Source organism: Lagopus leucura, unplaced genomic scaffold (assembly GCF_019238085.1).
Source record: "Lagopus leucura isolate 7727_CA_CO unplaced genomic scaffold, USGS_WTPT01 Super-Scaffold_100022, whole genome shotgun sequence".
In the NCBI taxonomy this organism is placed as follows: Eukaryota; Metazoa; Chordata; class Aves; order Galliformes; family Phasianidae; genus Lagopus; species Lagopus leucura.
The window spans coordinates 7,954,917-7,973,337 of record NW_024962275.1 but is presented as its reverse complement, the minus strand read 5'-3'; the positions used below and the strand labels follow the sequence as shown (position 1 = coordinate 7,973,337).

The following is an 18,421-nucleotide window of genomic DNA, read 5'->3' as shown; positions in this document are numbered from 1 at the left end:
GAGAAGCTTATTTACGAGCAGCAGCGAGGGCCGACGTTTTTGGGACTTGTCCCCACTTGCTGTCACACAAGTTTTACTGGAATGTGTTTTACATCTTTTCAAATTAATCCCACCGAATTCTCTGTGTAAATGCTGTAGACTGCTCATATCTGGTTTATGCTGACTCACTGCAATTTGGTAATTACATTTAATTGCTATAAGTTAGACCTGTACTGATTGAGGGATGGCTGTGAGGGGATTTGCACAGGTTTAAATGCAAGCCATTTAAAAATCCCTTTCCAGCTAAAGCTATTAAGCCCCGACTATAGATAAAACACCAGTTGCACAGTGTTAATTGGGAAGGATACGTAGAGAACAAGGTGTGCAGGGTTGGGGTAAATTGTAGCAGCCCAGGGCAATTTCCTAGAGACCAGGAGCTTCACTTTGAGGTCAGCACTCAGGAAGGAGATGGTTGAGGAGCTGTATGAGATGGAGTTGTAGAATCACAGGATAACTTGTGTTGGAAGGCAACCTACAGCCCCCTGCCCCAACCTATGCTGTGAGCTGGTTGCCCCCCACCAGATCAGGCTGCTCAGGGCCCCATCCAGCCCGGCCTCCTTTCCCTTGTGGCCAGTGTGTCCTCACTCAGGGTCACCCCATGCTCCCAGCAGCCCTTCCTCCTCCCCAGGCGCTGTCCCCAGAAGCCCCATCCCTCTGCAGACCCCAACACAAAGCAGCAGCAGCGTGCGATGTGTTGGATGCCCGCCCGTGCTCAGCTTTTCCTGTCTGAACAATGTGTGCAGCAGGCTTTTCTTCCGAGAAGGTTTCGCTTCCCTGATGTTTTCTGTCCTCTCCATAGGTGGTTAGAGGCATTCACTCCTCCCGGGAGCAACGTGCTCTTTCTTTCTCTTCCTGCCTTGGCTCTGTCCCCTCCAACTTGCAGCCACTGAGTCACAATTGAATTCTCTTTGCTTTCCAGAGCAGGGAGGGGAAGGTTTAAGTCTTGTTGCATAACCTTCTCAGTGGACACACACCACCCTCAGCTTGAACCTTTCTCTTGTGTCTTCTGTTGCACTTAAAAAGAAAGCAAATAGCGTACTGGAAATGGTAGAAAACCAGAATGGATGGCTGCTCTGGATGTTTTTAATAGTACAAATAATGCTAGGGTAGAGAGAGATAGGAAGAGCTACCAAAGGGCTGGCATCCTGTGGATGCAATACTGCGGAGGTGTCCTTGTCCACCCACAGTGGGCAGTCAGCAGGCAAGTCCAAACAAATGCAAAGATGCCTTTCTGGCTGTATTGCTTCATTGGTTGGGTTGGTTTGTGGGTTTTTTTTTTCCCTCTTGCTATAGCACTCTGTGTTTCACAAGGTCAACTACACATGGGTTTTTAGGAAGTAAAGGGCATTGATGCCTCTGTGTGTGGGCATGGGAGCTCTGTATGGCACTGGGACCAAGTAGGAAGGTGAGGGCTCACCGCAGCCCAGCAGTGTGTGTGTGCAGTGCACAGCCTCGCTCAGGTCACAGCTCCAGCACAAGCAGTTTGCTCTGAAGAGCAAAACAGAAACGCCAAACAGTGCAGGAGCGCTGGGAGGGCCACCTGGCTTCGAGCCCTTGGTTGAGGGCTGTGCATGTGCCAAGGTGGTGGTGGTGAGAGAGGCCAGGAAAGCCTTGCCCTGGCACAAACGCCTCTTCTTCCATCATTTAATGCATCACTTCCATTTCCATTTAATTTTATTATTAAGTTTCAGTGGTGGTGTGCAAGTTTCTCCGACTCAGAGTTTGGAAAGGCTGCAGAAGCACACGGACTATGAGCCTACGCAGACTTTTAGTGCAGTATTTCCATAAGGCACTCAGAAACTGGAAAAAAGATCCAGAGGACTGTCTGCAGGCCTCATCCAGCCCTGTCACTTCACATCCCAAGCAGCACTGCACGTCCTGAGGAAGTGATTGACTCTGACAGATCCTAAGATGTGTTCTCCCAGGGCTCCAATTATGTTTTGCAACATTTAGCATCATCTCTTTTTCCCCTCATTCCTCCTCCATGGGGAGAACTTCAGACTGAGCAGAAGTTCTGTGTGTGTGCAGATGGGCCAAGAAGGGATGGGTGTTCTAATTTCAGCCACCTGTACTGCAGCACTGGGGATGGGATGGGATGGGATGGGATGGGATGGGATGGGACAGAAGGGGTCCTGAGAGCACCAATGGGCCCTAATGACCCCAAGCAGCCTCACCTGGGACCTCCATCCACAGCCTCTGCCCCCATTTAAGAGCAGTGCTGGTAAAGCAGAGGGTGCTCATCTTCCAGTCCTTCCTGAAGCTTTGCCTTGGTGTTTTCCCCGTGTTCCTTGATAGATCGAAGTGTGCTCTGGGTTCCTTGCTCCTCCTTTTGTTCTTGGGGTTTTTTAGCTGTCTGGGGGCAAAAGAACAAGAAAAGCCCAGTGTTGAAGACAGGAGCTTACAGTGGATACAGGTGCATTGGGAAAGTCCGTGATACCAACCAGTGCTGGGGTGCATGCAGGCTTTGTCTCCTCACTTTGCCTTACTAGGTATGCTCGTGCTTAATGTTGGGGATGGAATTTGTTTATAACTTCTTAGAGAGTTTCCACGTGCTTCTTTTCAGGTGGTTTCATTTTGTAGCAGGGATGTGTACTTTTCTGGATGTTTACCATTCAGCTTTGCAACCATTACTTAAAGTGCACCTGTGTTCATATGAAGGCAGGGAAAGTGATGCTGGTCCTGGGCATGCCTCTGGGCTGTGCTGTGTAATCCAGGGAGTGTAATGCCAAGAGAGAGAAACAAGCCTGCTCTGAAACACAGGGCAAATCCATGACATTCAAGCAGAAACCCTGCAGTGCCAGGGTGGGAGTGACCCCAGGTTAGTCCTGGGGAGAAGCTGCAAACAGAGGCTTTGGTGCTGAGGCTTTGCTGCTTTTTATTTAGGAAGGCACGTGCTTCACTTCTCCCTGTGTGTTTTCGTGGAATGTGGTTAACATCATCACATGCTCAAGTCACGTGTTTAAGCCCATGCCCTCCCTGGGAAAGCTTGCATTTAACCATGCTATTTATTGTAGTGAATCCTCAGTTGTGGTATGTATGGGGCAGCCATTCACCTAACAGCATCCCCTGCTTTCAACTCAGATCTTCAAGGTCAGACCTGGGATGGAGCACACAGCATACATGGGGAGGAATGGGAAAGGAGCAATATTCCCATTCTTTTTTTCCCTCTCAGCTGTGTTTGATCCCAGGTTAATTCCCAGCACTACACACATGCACCACGTTTGGCACAGATGAGCTCTGCAGATCTGGCACCACTCTGGGGTCTGTAGCTGCTGTCTCCACGGAGCTCAGCCCTGCACTCTTGCTGATGTGAAGATGTTGTGGTGTTCCCAACTTCTCAGCTGCTGGGAAATGGATCTTTGTGATGCACAGCAGAGCATAGCTCTTGAAATATCAGCAGACTGTGCTCTGGGCAGAGGGTGCTCTGCAGTTTGGCCAGTGCAGCTGCCTTTCTAGGGGATGCAGTTGCATAATTTCTCTCCCTGGTACGATTATGTATTGCAAGTGGGCAAACCTCAACAAAGAAACTTGGGAAAGGACTGAGCAGCTTTTCGGCTGAGCTGGGACCTGTGTTTTAGGACACGTGTGTCCCGCGCTCTGCTTCACAGCGCTCAGCTCTACTTTCATAACGGTGCTGCTGGGGTGGGAATGGCCCTCTGTGGTTTTGGGGCACTGCTCTCAGAAGTCACTTCCCATTTCAGACATATCACCTGGCTGCTGCTGATGTTCTCAGAGCTGTTGGCTGTATCTGTGAACTTTCAGTGTCCCCAGACTGTATTTTCATCCTTGATGAGGCAGCTTTGTTTCCCCTCCCAGTAAGAAGAATGAAGTGAGCAGAGTGTGGGCAGCTCAGCTGCTAACTATCTCTCCTCTTGCGCAGATGAAGTGAACCTGCTGGACAAAATGACTTCTCACTTAAAGGACCTCAGCAATGTTTCCTTCAGCTACGATGAGGCCAACTGCAGCACTCTGCAGATCGGGCAGTACTCCACCCTCAGCATTCCTACACAGGAGGTGTTTGGGGACAGGTGGGTGCTGAGATTGCACCTCAGGTTATGTGAACAGTGCTCTGTGTCCTGGCTGCTCCTTGCTGGGTATCCAACCTTACAGCCTATTTGCTCTTGGTTTTCTTGTTATTCCTTGTTCTCACTGAGCTCCTTTTTACTGTGACTCGTTTTATGCTGCAAGATGCACCATACTTCTTTCTCCCAGGTTTGCAGATGAGCTGAGCGTGCTGATGAAGCTCAGGTACTCACTGCAGGAGGACACCAGCCTGTTGACCATCCTGAGCCATCGGAGCCACGTGCTCTTCCAGATCCGGGTTAGCCCATACGGCTTGGTCTTTGTCACCACGAGGAGGAGGCACTACGAGTAAGTGACACTTAGGGGCTGTTTGCTGCTGTGTCTGCTCCTCCTGGGCCATCCCTGCTCTGCTGGAGCCAAGCCGGCCTGCCCACAGCACTGACGTCCTGGTAGGGGATGCCCGGGGTCAATGTTACCTTAATCGTTGCTTTGGTAGCCTGTGGTTTGCCCTGTAGAAAGACTGGGGATAAGCCAAGGGGAGAGAAAAACAAATAGCAATAATTTCCAAGACACCACCAATTTTCCATAGTTTTCAAGGCACAAAAAGCAATAATTTTCGAAACATCATTTTTCACTTAGGCTTCCAAATCCATTGGAAACCTCCGTCTCCTCCAAGCTGGAAGGAACCAACAGTGCTTATTTGTAACAGTAGCATTGATTCCTTTTGTATCATCCTTAGCATCCACTTTAAGGATGGAGGAGTCCTGGGAGCTGGTAAGGGTGATGCCTCATCCCGCCTCGTGTAGGAGCCAGGTTTCATGTTCTGCCTCTTCCCTTCCCTCTGGGTGATGCAGGTTCCCCGTTTCCCTGCTCAGTGATGGGCGCTGGCACCGAGTTGCACTCAGCATCTCCCAGGAGAGCCTGGAGCTGCACGTGGACTGTCGGCTGGTGGAGAGAGACAGCTGGCCCGGCTACCTGGGGATGGGTGTGGGCACTGAGGGGCTGCTCATCATCGGAGGTCTGGTGGAGTCCTTTGAGATCCCCTTTGAGGTGAGGGCAGGGCAGGGCTGCGTTTGGGGATGGGGTTTGCTACACAAACTGTGGTTGCACCTCTGTCTGTAGGAGTCATAGAATTGTTTGAATTGGAAGGGACCAGGAAACGCCATCTGGTCCCACTGCCTGTACACCCACAGCTCCATCGGTGCTCAGCCCTGTCCAGTCTGACTTGGGAGTCGCTTTGCAGTTGATGTGCTGTGGGTTTGATGGGGAGATTGGTTGATGCTGAGTGCCCACCCCACACTGCAAGAAACCCCTGGCTGCAGGATGCTGGCAGCTCCACAGGCTTTTCCCTCTCCTCTGGAGGAAGCACGCAGGTAAATCTCTGTTTGTTTTCCCCCACAGGGAGCTCTGCAGCAGCTGACCTTTGTGATGGGGGATGCAGCAGCAGCTGGCGAGCATTGCCACAGCCACACCGTGACATGTGTGCACTCCTCTGGCCTCAGTCCTCCTCCGAGGGACCACTCTGCAGCATGGCCAGAGGTGTGGGGCAGCTGGCAAACTGAGAGCCAATACAGCCTGGAAGGAGCTGGGTGTCTGCTGTGGGCTGAGATGCTGGAAGCTCGTGGTGGTGGTAGTCAGCACGTGGGATGGAGGCTGTCCATTGATGTCATAGTTGGGTTTGGTGCAAAGGGGAGAATGAGGCAGAGGAAGAGTTTCTGAGCCAAAGAAAGCCTGGGTGTGTGCACGGCTGTGTGTGCCATGTGTGAAACTCAGGGAAATTCAGAGCAGCCGTAGAGTGATACAGCTGGAGTTCTGCTACAGTAGTGGGGGAAAGCTGTCACCAGGAGCTGGGCATCACTTTGAAGTTCTTGCTCACACCCAGCAAGATTGCTGCATTGCATCATCCTTTCAGATGTTTTCTTCTTTATGTTGTCAGCACTGGTGGAAAATTGAATATTAGCCTACTCAGTAATCTTTCTAGAAGTACACGGGCTCCCATCAGTCACACAATTGATCCCCAAGGACACATTGCACCCAGGGTGTCCTCAGGACTCTGCCCAGGGAGAGCCCTCATCTCCTGGCCAGGTTCTGAACAGGTTCTGCATCCGTGTTGTCTCTCTTTCTCTCCAACTGTGCAGGTGCCAAAAGAAACCAATGTGATCCAGGACTCCTCAGCTCGGGTACAGCTCTGCACTGCAGGAGTGATGTGCAGGGAATGTTCCTCCGCATACCCTCCTGTCTCACCCTATTTATTTGTTTCATTTGGGATTTCTAGCCGTGGTTTATTGTCCAATTTCATGCAAACAGACATCCTGAGATGGAAGCCTGCCAGCAAATGCAAACTGTTTTTTTTTTTTTTTTTAATTTATTTACTTATTTTTGTATGATTGAGCAATGAAGAGTCCTCTCTATTTCCCTCCCAGGCACTGCCATTGAGAACTTAAGGATGGTTTGTGTTCCCATCCTGATGGATGGGATGCTGCCATGGTTGAACTGGTGGAGCTCATGGGTTGCAGAGGAAGGCCAGTGATGGTTTGGGATGAGTTTGGTTTTGGAGCACTTAATCAGAACCAGAGATGCCTCAGGATCCTTGATGTTTGGATTCATTAGAAGAAAAAATGCACTACTAACAGTGTGAAACAATGAAGAGCAGAGCAGGGATGTCCAGTGCTGTGCTTTGGATTTACGCTTTCTATGCCTTTGTTCTCTCAGAAGTAAATAAGTACATCAGTGAATTCCCAAATCCCTAATTAGAGCCGATTAATTATGGAGAGCTATAGTGACAACGGAAGAAGATGTGAGTGGGTGAAGGCAGTAGATGTGTTGTTTGTTAGTGTTTCCTAATTGGACTCAGCTCTGCTGCCAGAGCTTTGTGAGAGCTTGGTGGCTGTTGCTTATATCAAGACACGTTTCAGAGGATAAAGCAAATCACAGTGTGGTGCTTGTGATGATTGGGGGCAGTTCATAGGAAGGGAGGAGGGGACAAAAGCTTGTATTGCAAGTGAGGCTCCCTTAGGAGAAAGTCTGCTCTTGGTTTTCAGCCTTCCTGATACTGAGTGTCTCCCAGAAGGCTCTTCCAGGGGATCGATGGTTGAATGCATTGGAAAGAAAATAGTTTGGTGTTGTCTTTCTCTGGTCATGAGCTTGTAAATTGTAATGTACCTTTGTCTGCTGGATGGAAAAGGCTTCTATTCACAACAGTATGTTTTCTGGTAAGGTGTGAAGCTTTGAATTACGCTCTGCCTGGTCTGACCTTGCAGAAAATGAGGGCAATGTGGTACAGTGGTGTCTGCACTCCTGAGGACAGACGTGCCCCACGCTGGGCTTTGACATGCTTGCTGCTCTCTGAGTGAATCTCCTTTCTGGATGGTGGAATCCGTCCGTAACAAGCAAACAGCCCAGCAGAAGTCAGGGATCATCACACTGACACCGTTATGTGTCAGCAAAATGCTACTGATCTTCTTGGACGATACCCACTGAGTTACATGAGGTGTCCTTTAAACACTACAGCATTAGTTGCATAGTTGCACTATCTGTGATGTTGCTATTACCCAGCTCCATGTCAGGTGCTCCGCTACCCAGCGTGAGCTCTGCTTTGAGGACAAGCTCTGTAATTGCTCTAGGGCTCCTGTTTGCCTTTTTTGGGGCACGTTATCACAACACAAAGTGTTCCCAGTATCCCTTGGCCTTCCCCAGTTTCTGAGCCAAACCAACCCCCCAGTGCTCACGTTGGGCTATTTCAGTGGCTGCCACTGCCCCGTGCTGAAGCTGCCCCTCTACAAGTCAGGATGCACTTTGCTTATCACATATCTATTCCCCTTACCTCTCTTTTACAAATACCCCCTGTGCCTGCTCTCAATTCCTGCTGTCCCTACTTCCCAAATGTCCTTTAGGGCAGTTCCACACCCCAATGCCTTCTGCCCCATTCTAGTGGGCAGCTTTGAGCTGCTTAAAGCATTTCCCAGCGTGTGCATCTCAGTTCTTCTCACAATGACTTCTCACTCTAAATTTGGCCGTTACAAAGGAGCAGGCAGGGATGCTATTGGTCTTGGCATTTTATTCTGTTTACAAAGAGCCCACATAACTCAACTGTGATTGCTGGGACACGTGGGACCTGTAACTTTCAGCTCAGAAAGTCAGACATTTCCCCTGAGCTCGCCAGATGGGAACCTCTAACCCAGGCCTTTCCCATGCCAGACATGACAGACGAACATCAAAATCACAGACAAGCATTTTCTAGGGATTCCAGCATTGCACTGCAGAGTCCCCCTGGCTCTGGTTCCTGTACACAGTGTAATTGCAGCGGATCCCAGCCCTGCCATCCCCTGCTGCACACCCTGGTGCTTCAGCTCCTGGTTAATGTATGCACTGGTATCTAGAGCCTTTAAACCTTCTGCTTTAGGCAGAGCTCAGGCTTCCAGCGCTGGCTTCCCACCGTGCTCTTCCTCCCTTGATGCCATCCAGCATCGCCAAGACACCTTTCCTCTGCTGTTAAAAATGATGTTGGATTTTATTTTAGTGGTTTGCCATTCAGTCCTCCTCCAGCCCTTGCAAACCAGCCGTTTTCCTTTGAAGCACCTGCCTTTAAACTCAAAGCTTTGCGCAGGTTTTGCAAGGCAGGATCTCAGCATCTCTTCAAGTCCGACCTTCCTCTGTCCTCTGCCTGCTGGGGGCTTTCTGGTTAATGATGTCCATGTGCTCCATGGGCTGAATCATCCTCTCCTCGTGATGCAGCACAAAGCATCGTAGCTCACCGATTTCCCCCTCTGTGAGACATGCAGAATGAAGTTTAATTTCTCCTGGCTGTAGCTGGCACGTTTCGTGGTTTCATTTATTGCAAAAATGTGTCTTAAGGAAATGAACGCTTTTGCTTTGGATCAAAAATTATAGATAGATAGAGATATTTATTTTGTAAGAATGGGGAATAGGGATCTTGTTGGAAAGCTGAATTTGGTTCTCACCATTAAAGCTGGATTTCAAAACAGTTTTTAATCAGAAAGCCCCCAAAGCAACGCTGAAGCTGCCATGGTGGTGGTGGGATGATGGTTGGCCTTGGTGACCTTTAGAGGTCTTTCCCAACCTCAGTGATTCTGTGGTTATTTAGGCATCAGGTGGCTTTGCATTTTTGATATTTTAAGAGCAGAAGCCAAGGGGACACCCATGTTACAAACTGTGTGCCCAGCAGTGCTCTTTGCCCAGTATGTGTCTGGAAACGGCAGTGAGCAAAGGCAGCACCTGAATGTTCCATTTTATGGCTCTGACTGGAGCTTTCATTTCCCTAACTGACTTTTAATTATTAGCTAAGGCCTTGGATAGAAGGAAACTGGCCTGAAGAGTGGGGCTGTTGTGGATTGAATGGGTCTCCTGCCCCACATCTTGGTGGGGTTCAATGGCCCAGCAGGGGGAGGTTGGGCTGGGAGTCAGGTTGGTGTTTGTAGCCTCCAGGAGGGTCAGATTGCAGAGCTCTCTCTTAATGTCCTGCATAGTCTGCCCATTAATGACATTTCACTTACAAAATAAACATTTTCTCTGGCCAAGGCTGAAGAATCAGCACCCCGAAATGCAAAATAGCCAATGCTAGAACTATTCTAATTTGAACTTACAAAGATGCCAGGTCCCCACCCCCACCAGCTCTTGTTTCTTGCTGAATTTACTGCATGCCAGACCCCAAATTGAATCACACAGCTGCGACTGCAGAAGCTGTGGGTTTAATTACTGTGCCTGGTTGCAGGAAGAGGATCACTCGATGTGTGGTGCCACTGCCCCCCTAAGCCTCCTTCGTCCCCTGAGATGAATTCCCATCTCTGCTATTTATTACCTCTTCCTTAGACTGCCAGGTGCTGGGGGTGGAGGTTTACAAACAGCATTAAATCTTTGCTGGGCAGATGTTGGAGCGTGCGTCAGGCTGACCCCAATTTGCTGTGGTTTGCTAACAAATTACACGGCCCACGGGCTGCATTGTTCAGGGGGGAAATTGAGCTAGTGACTGCTAATTATAGTGTGCTGATAGGCTAGAATGTCAGCACTGAGGAGCTCCTCCCACCAGGCTCCAGACCTTGCTTTCCACCTTGCCCTCTTTGCTTCTTGCACTTTGACCTTACCACAACCTCTCTCAACTCCTGCTCCTCAGTACCAGGTTATAGCATAGGTTGATGGCTGATGCTTGGACTAGGTGGCTGGGCCAGGTGATCTCAGTGGTCTTTCCAACTTTAATGATGCTGTGACTCCACAGAGGCACTAAGGGACATGGCTTAGTGATGAGACTTGGTAGGTCAGGTCGACCTGATGGTTTTTGAAGGTCTTTTTCCAACCTAATTTCAAGCTACGATTCTACTCTTAGAAATATGGTTATCAATGAGGTTTGAGTGATTTTACTCATGCTGGGGATTCTGAATGGTTCCCAGCAAAGCCAGCTTTGCTGTGCGTGGGCTATGCACAAGATTGGAGGGGTTAGACAAATGTCAGCACCAAAATAAGAGCTTGCTACCTCTGAGTCAACTGGGGGGCTGGATCACACCTGCTGGCATTATTCCTGGCTCTGCTTAAAGCAGAAATGTGACATGGGTGGCTTCAAAGAATGGGGCTTGGTCCTGCTTAGTCAGACATTCAGTGCATGGAGCGTGTCTGTGTTGGAGCAGGCAGCCTCTCACCTCCTACCTATACCCAGGATGTTGAAGATGGAGGTAGAAATATTCCTGTTCTCCCCAAAAACCTCTATACTAAGAAATCATCTTGGCTCAGAAGAGTATTGCCCTTTGGGTGAGACCTATGGCTTCAAATGGAGTCGAGGATTGGCCCCAGCTCCCAGTCAGTTGTAGCTGCAGCGATGGACAAAGATGGGTCAGATAATGTGGGATGGATGTGACCTGGGGTGTTTTCACAATTGAATGCAAAGCATTCCAGTTGTTTTGAAAATGCTCTGATGCCTTTTGAGCTCTTCTGTCTCCCAGTTGCTCTTCTGAATTGGGTTTGACCAGAGCCATCCATTCCACCAAACCCTTGCCTTGGAGCCACTGGTTTTGGCAGTGACATTGCTGGTGGTACTTGGGAGCACCAGGATGGGTTAGCTCCCATCAACTCACTCCCAACAGAACGTGCACCTTGAGCCCATGGTGCCGAGCAGAATCAGAGCCAAGTGATTGGTTCAACCAAAAGAAGATGCCCAGGGAAGGACGATGGGAAGGATGCTCGCCGTCTCCTTGTACTTCCCTGCTCCCTTCCCCAGCCCTGCAAGGCAATCACGGACCTGTGTCTCCCTCTAGTGACTTCTCACTGGCTCTGTTAGTCAACTGCCTTGCACCAAACCCAAAGATGCATCAGCCAGGGCTGAGCTCCCATGGGTTCTCGTTGGTGCCCTGTGTTGGGTTATGTGTGCCCTACAAAGTGTGCTTTGAGTAGGTGGTGTGGGCCAAAGAGAAACACAAACAAATCCGTGTTAAAATAATTAACTCAAGCAGGTGAACTAACCCACCTCGCACTGGGGAACTGCCTGGAACCCATTCAATGTCCTGCTCTGCTTTGGGCGCTGAAAGAAGCTTATGGTGCACGTTGGTCCAGGACTGGGTATTGGTACAAAAGTGACACTTGGAGCCCTAGTAGAACAACAAATAGAAAAAGAGAAAACATCAGATTTCATTACTTTCCCTCCTTCCTTCTCAGGATTCCAAGCTCTCCCATCCAGATTTGACCTTGGGCCCACTTTGGACGTGGGAAGATGCCCAGGAGACCCTTAGCCTGCAGCCAGATGGGAGCACCCGGACTTTGTTCTCTGCTGCTGAGGTGCCAACAGCTGAAGAGCTGGAGGAAGAGGAGGGAAGCCTTTCTATTGAGGATGAAGGCTTTGAGCTGTTGAACTCCACCTATAATAAAATCACTGGCCCTGGCAGGCCAGGGATCAGCAGGAGCAGACCTCAGATCATCGGCATGCCCAGTAAGTCCGCTGGTGCAGATTCCTCCCTTTCTCCCAAGCATCATCACAACGCCTGGCCCCTTATGGTGCTTTTGTCCTCCCAGGATCATCAGCCAAGAAGGAGCAAGCCTCTGACCCTGGGCAGGAGAACATCACCAAGGAGAAGCTGAAGGGCAATGCAGACACCCGCCTTCGCCTCCCACCCATCAAGCCTGGCCGTGCCATGAACCCCATTGCCTCCTCCAAAGTGTTCCCATCGAGACGACAGGCAGCTGCACCTGAGGGTTCCTCAGGGATGGCTGCAGGGGATCCAGAGCATCCTCACACCCCCCTGGGGCACCCCATCTTGCCATCAGTGCGTGGATATCGGGCTCATGTGAAGCCAGGACCCCCAGGGCTGCCAGGACCCCCAGGGCTGCCGGTGAGTGGGGGGGACACAATGGGGGTGGAAGGGTAGGTGGTGTAGGCTGGTTGCATTTCCATGGCAGATGGAGAGGAGAAACCCTTACAATATTGTCAGCCTGTGGTCCCATTCTTTTGCTTCCCCACTGCTGTAATACCTAAAAATTTCATCTAAAGAAACATAGGATTTTCCTTTTGGAAACACGACTCTGCCTTCCTGCTGGGTTGGTGGTGTGACGTGTGTCAGGTCCATAGCACACCCTTGTGCTGCATCACCTTGGGCATCTTCACCTCCAGAAATGTGTTGGGAAGTGACTGTGCCTGAGACCTGCCGAGGGCACTGCAGGGATGAATGTCCCTGTGGTGACAGCTGGGGCTGCCTTGGCTACAGTGAGCATGTGGCTGCATCCATGCAAAGTGGGACAACTCAGAGCCTCTGACCTCAGGCTGGGCAGCCTGCAGGGCAGAATGGTGATCATAGCATCATAGTTGGAGTCAGAAGGGATACTTAAAGGCCATCCAGTCCCACTCTCTGCAATGCAATGCACAGGGACACCCACAGCTCCATCAGTGCTCAGAGACCCAACAGCCTGACTTTGGCTGTCTGCAGAGCAACCTGTGCCCCACCACCCTGAGTGTAAAAGCCACCTTCCTTATATCCAGTTTGTTGGTTTGTTCTCTGCTGGGGAAGGCAGAAGGTAATGCAGCTCTTCTTTCCTTGTAGGGATGCCCTGGGAGACGTGGACTGGTGGGGCCCAAAGGAGACAAAGTGAGTATCCAGGAAAACGGGTGAAGCTGTGAGGTGTGGCCAAGGGTTCAGGGAAGCACCAGTGATGGTCTGGGTTTGCATCTTGCTTGTTTTGAATTAACACAGCAAAGTGAGCATCCAGTGCTGCAGCATAGTGGCCCCTTATGTGTATTTGGAACACTCTTTTTGCTGGGTGTTTGAATCCCATGAAGCAGCCTTTAGCTCAGGAGGGATGCTGCCATGTGACACTGACATCCCTGTGCCCAAAGATTATCCCAGGCCAGGATCTGTGCCCAACCTGTGACAAGTGTCCAAACCCTAGGTTGAGTTACAGAGCTGCCTTTTTCTTCTTAGGGTCACGCCGGAGCCACGGGGAGGATGGGACCCCCAGGGGACCCAGGACCCACAGGCATCCCTGGCATCCCCACTCTTGTCCTCTGGAGGAACTCCCGCGAGGACTGGCTGAGCTTCACGGTGAGAACTGCAGGAAGGCTTCAGGGTGGGCACTGAGATACCCATCAATGGGGTTTTGTTTTGTTTTTTGTCCTTTTTAATGCTTCCAAAGGATCTTCCCAACCTTTCCATCTTTTCCTGGCTGGCAGGGATGGACTGGGGAGGCTGGCAGGGTGGAGATACAGGAGGGAGAGGGAAGATGCCCCTGGCCTTTTCCTTCTCTAAGGTTCCATGTCCTCCTGTCCTGCTGCTGGGGATGAGGCTTGAAGGCAGGAAGGTGGCTGCAGGGTGCAGTGCTCAGTGCTGCATCCAGGCCTTGTCAGGCTTCATCAAGGTTGCACAGAGTGGAAAACAGAGGAAAAGGGTGGAAAACAGGAGCTGCTGCCCAGACTGGGGAGCTCAGCCTGCAGCACTGCTGTTTTCTTTGTCTCTCCCCATAGTGTTAAAGGCAAGAGGTCAGGCTAAGAAATGAGGGCAGGGAACTTTAGAGCAGAATAAAGCAAGAGCTCAGATCTTGTGGAAGATGGTGGTGGGTTTTTTTTTCCAAAAGGTTGGATTTGGGGGTATTTTTCAAGCCTCATGAAATAATATCCTGTCCTGAGTGAACCTGAGTTCACTGATTCCTGAGACAAAGCAAAGTGCTGGCCCTGCTCCAGCCTCTAAGAAGTCCTGGCAGGGGAAAGGAGCAGTGGCCAACTCAGGATTGACTCTCAAACAGCCACAATGAGTGCTGCAGCATTAGGGCTCGTTAAACACATCCATCCATCATCTGCCCCTTAAACACAGCAGGCTGATAGAAATACTCCCATGTGCTGAAGGCTCTGCGTTTACCCTCTGTAATGAGTTCCTCGTCTTCTTCCTTCAGTGTCAGAGGGTCAAACCTGGGAGGGGGTTTTCCTTGAGGTTGATGGTGGGTAAAACTTGAGCACGTTGGGTCCTGAGCATTGCAGTGTGGGTTTGGTGGGGACAGGACAGGTTCTGGGTTGCAGTGCTGGATGCAGTGGGTACCTCCAAACTGCTGAGCTTGCTGCTCAGGAGGGATGGGTTGTGCCTCCCAAGGGTCTGTAGGTTGTGTTGCTGGGAGGAAAGGAGGCTGGACTGTCACCTTAGGTACAGCTTTGTGCAGGGACGTGGCCTCAGACAGCTGCTAATGGCTGAATTCGATACCAGCAATGTGCTGGGGATGATGAAGGCAGTGCTGGAGAGGATTTATTAGTATTGAACCAGCCTGGTCTCCTTCTCTGTGACAAAAAGCCCCTGGCAGGGGTGGAGAGAAGGAAAGAGAGAGGATGTTGGGCTGCACATGTGGAAACATAGCAGGGCTGCGGCAGAAGCAATGCAACAGAACAAGTCCCTGCTATGCTGAAAAACAACATTCCCAAGCAGCTCAATGGACTTGAGGAGGAAGAGAACTTAATCTCCCAGCTTGGGCACCTGCAACCTGGATAAGAGTACAGTGTGGTACCACCCCACACGAGATACACCTTATAGCTTGTGTAGTGAAAGTTAGTTTTCTTTCCCAGCAGAAAGAGGATGGGGATTTAGGGAGAACTTTGTTTGACGTTTATTCCCATTCTTTCAGCAATCATCCTTTTACCAGCTGCTGCACGCTGGCTGGCCGGTGAGTAGCATTCCAGGTTTGTTTTTACTTCTTCATGGCCAGCTGGGGGGGTTTTTCCTCTACCCAAGCACTCTGACAGCAAGATCTGCTCTACCAACACTTCTCTTTAATGCAGAGAAAACCTGGAGCCCCCGGCCCCCCAGGGCACCCAGGGAAAGCAGGCATACCGGTAAGCACAGCCACCTCCAGGTGCCCATGGACACTTTGGGTTCCCAAGCAACCCTGAACTCCCTCAAAATCAGCTGTAATTTGAGGACTTGGGATTCCAGCCTAGAGGTTTGCTTGTTGGTGGTCCACTGATGGACAGGTGATGTCTCAGCTCTGTGACATTGTCCCCCCTCTGCCAGCCCCTGGTGCTGCTCCTGTTTGTGCCCACTTGTTTCGGATAAAGACAGTGTTTGTTCATTTGGAGACCCACCAGAACAAGTCAAGGAGCTGCTCAAGTGGTGCTTGGCAATGGGTCACAGGTGGGGCAGAGGGGCTGCAGGGCACTTGGATGCGGATCCACCCTTGGATGCGATTTCCACGGCTCTCTGTGCACTGTTCCTTGTTCTCCAATAACCATTACCTACGAGGCCATGACATCTCTCAATATATCTCTCACTTCTGCAATATGATCCGGGGGCACAGCCTACTTTTGCTGACTCGATTTGTGTTTGCACACAGGGGCTGTGTGGGGAGCCAGGAGAGCCGGGGGAGAAGGGCCAGCGGGGGTACATGGTGAGTGCCACCCATCCCATGACTAGGGATGCTCAAATGCAGGATGGGGTGGAGGGTGGGGGGCTGGTGCCTGTGTTGGACTTTCACAGCTCCAAAAGCTGGTGGAGAAATTTAGAGTTTAAGATCTTGAGCAAGAAATGGAGCCACACCACAGAGCTCTGGGTGTCAGAGCAAATCCCCTCCTCACTGCTCGGCTGCTGCAAGGCGTCCTCTGCCCACCCTGCTCTGTGCAGCAGGGGTGTGCATGGGGACAGTGCTGCCAGCTGTGCTAGGAATGGACAAGAGCTGGAAGAAGACTATCTTTTCAAGCAAGCTTTTGTGTTTTCCAAACCTGCTCCTCACTCTGAAAGACACCAAAGAAGTCACATCTTTCCCTGCTTCCCTCAAACTCTGAGCCCAGATTTTGGGGATTTCGTGGGGAATCCGAACAATCAAAGCAATTTGAAGGGAAATGCTTTCTGACAGTTCCAGATTGAGCTTTTTCCTGCCTTAATTCAGAGCTGCCAGGGAGCTGAGGACAAACGGAGAACTGCCCCAAGCCTCAGCTCTGCACATGGGGAAGGATTGAGGGCAGCTGGAGTGCCTCAGAGCTGAGCGACAGACACGGAGGGCTTTCACTGTTACTGCTCCCTCCCAGTGCTCTCCCCTACTCCCAGTTTGCTTCTGGCAGTGGCTCCGCTGTTCAAGTTTAGGGGTGGAGCTGGCAGTGCCCGGAGCAATGCCCTGTGATGAGCACTCTGTTGGGCACATGGTGGCCGGAGGCACCGCTGTCAGAGCAAGAGCTCAGTGTTCATCTTCTCCATTTCATCACAGCATGCACTTCTGGCTCTCCTGTTCTCACCCATCAGCCTGTTCCCAAGTCCCTCAGCTGACGGAGGGGCTCATGGTGCTGGTTCTCTCTGCAGGGCAAGCCAGGGCTGCAGGGCTTGCCGGGTCGTGCAGGGCAGCCTGGTTTGGATGGGTCCCCTGGCTTGGGGGGCAAACCTGGGCTGTGTGGACTGCCTGGCGAGCAGGTGAGTGCTGTGTGATGCTGCCCAGACCCCACAGTGACCCCAGGGAATGTGGGAGGCTGGGAGTTGTTGCATTGCTCAGCCCATTCCTTCCTTCATCTCCTCAGGGGATGCAGGGCTTCCGCGGGGACCGGGGGCTGGCTGGTGAGAAGGGAGAAGAGGTGAGATGGCCTATGCTTTTCTGGCCTATACTTCATTCCCCTGTAAGTATCGTCTCAACATCCAGATGGAGAATCTCTTGCCCTTGGGCTCAACCTCACTGCATGTGGCTGCTGCTGGCCGGGGCAGTGCGGGTCACTGGAGCAGGGTAGCAGTGTACTGGGGACCAGATCTGTGGCTATTTCTTTTCTTCCTGAGATGGTGCATGTAGTGCAAGGTGCAGGGTCCCCACCCCCTGCCCCACACCGAAGCTCCTTTGAGCCACAGCAGCTGCGTTTAGCTCCCGATGCTCTGCTTATGGCTCAACTGGCCTTGTTCCCTTCCAGGGCTTCTTGGGTGACCCTGGACCTCCTGGGGAGAAAGGCGAGAAGGGAATGAAGGTGCAGTGCCTGTCCTTGCCCTGCACAGCCTTCCCTGTGCCTCCTGCCCCGAGGCCATGCTGCCCTCCATCTCTTGGCTTTTTTAGGGGGTGAAAGGAGAGGGCGGCCTGCCCGGTCCTGCTGGAGCTCACGTGAGTTGATGCAGGAGCATGGGATGTCCTCCTCTTTGCACATTGCTCCTTCCCCTCCTGCTACATCCTCATTCCCCTTTCCATAATCAATGCCTTTGCTTTGGAGAGGTGAGATCACGTCCCCTTGCAAATGTCCCAGCCCTTGGGAAAACCTTTAGGATCTCCACGCCTCCCCCCATTCCGCTGCAAGGGACGTGACAGCAGCACTTTGTTAAGAGCTCTCTGCCTTCTGTCCTAGGGCATGGCAGGTCTAAAGGGTGCCATGGGCTTCCAGGGCCCTGCAGGGCCAGAGGTGAGGGGTTTTTCTTTCTCTGGGTCTCCAGCCCTGCCCCATTAAGAGCAAGGAGCCCTGGGGCAAAGCCCAGGCTGTGAGCTCTGTCCTGCTCTCAGCATGATGACAGCATTAGTCAACGGGAGGCATCCCAGTGAGAAAGAATTGGATTTGTAGGAGAGGTAAAAGGGAAACTGAAATGGTTTGGTCATGGAGTAGGGAAGAAATAGGGACAGAGGGATAATGGATGCCTGGAGAGTCCTTGATGCATGATGCGAAGAAGAATGGGGGAAATGGGGATGTGAAGACTCAAAGCAGAAAATCACACCATAAAATGGCATCTGTTCTCTGCTGCCTCAGGGAGAAGGTGGTTCAGTGGGTTCCTCAGGCCCTGCTGGCCCTATGGTAAGTCACGGTGCTCCACTTCCCACAGCAATGCTATGGGGTCTCCAACCCAGCCCCCACAGCCCCAGGGCTGAGCATTGCTCTTGCCTTGCAGGGCCAGCCAGGCCAGCCAGGTTCTGTTGGGTGCCAAGGAGTCAACGGCTCTCAGGT

The 18,421-nt window shown here is 51.4% G+C and overlaps 1 protein-coding gene across 1 annotated transcript in view; it reads left to right on the top strand.

The window, feature by feature from the left end:
- COL27A1 (collagen type XXVII alpha 1 chain) overlaps positions 1 to 18,421 on the top strand; it is a 44,340-nt gene that overhangs the window by 13,734 nt on the left and 12,185 nt on the right. The window contains exons 2-19 of the mRNA XM_042879072.1: positions 3,920 to 4,067; positions 4,252 to 4,410; positions 4,917 to 5,112; positions 5,464 to 5,601; positions 11,722 to 11,992; positions 12,076 to 12,392; positions 13,098 to 13,142; positions 13,476 to 13,595; positions 15,157 to 15,195; positions 15,311 to 15,364; positions 15,862 to 15,915; positions 16,821 to 16,928; positions 17,033 to 17,086; positions 17,411 to 17,464; positions 17,551 to 17,595; positions 17,834 to 17,887; positions 18,227 to 18,271; positions 18,366 to 18,419. Of these exons, the coding sequence (XP_042735006.1) occupies positions 3,920 to 4,067; positions 4,252 to 4,410; positions 4,917 to 5,112; positions 5,464 to 5,601; positions 11,722 to 11,992; positions 12,076 to 12,392; positions 13,098 to 13,142; positions 13,476 to 13,595; positions 15,157 to 15,195; positions 15,311 to 15,364; positions 15,862 to 15,915; positions 16,821 to 16,928; positions 17,033 to 17,086; positions 17,411 to 17,464; positions 17,551 to 17,595; positions 17,834 to 17,887; positions 18,227 to 18,271; positions 18,366 to 18,419 (1,955 nt within the window). The remainder of the gene's footprint in view (positions 1 to 3,919; positions 4,068 to 4,251; positions 4,411 to 4,916; positions 5,113 to 5,463; positions 5,602 to 11,721; positions 11,993 to 12,075; positions 12,393 to 13,097; positions 13,143 to 13,475; positions 13,596 to 15,156; positions 15,196 to 15,310; positions 15,365 to 15,861; positions 15,916 to 16,820; positions 16,929 to 17,032; positions 17,087 to 17,410; positions 17,465 to 17,550; positions 17,596 to 17,833; positions 17,888 to 18,226; positions 18,272 to 18,365; positions 18,420 to 18,421) is intronic.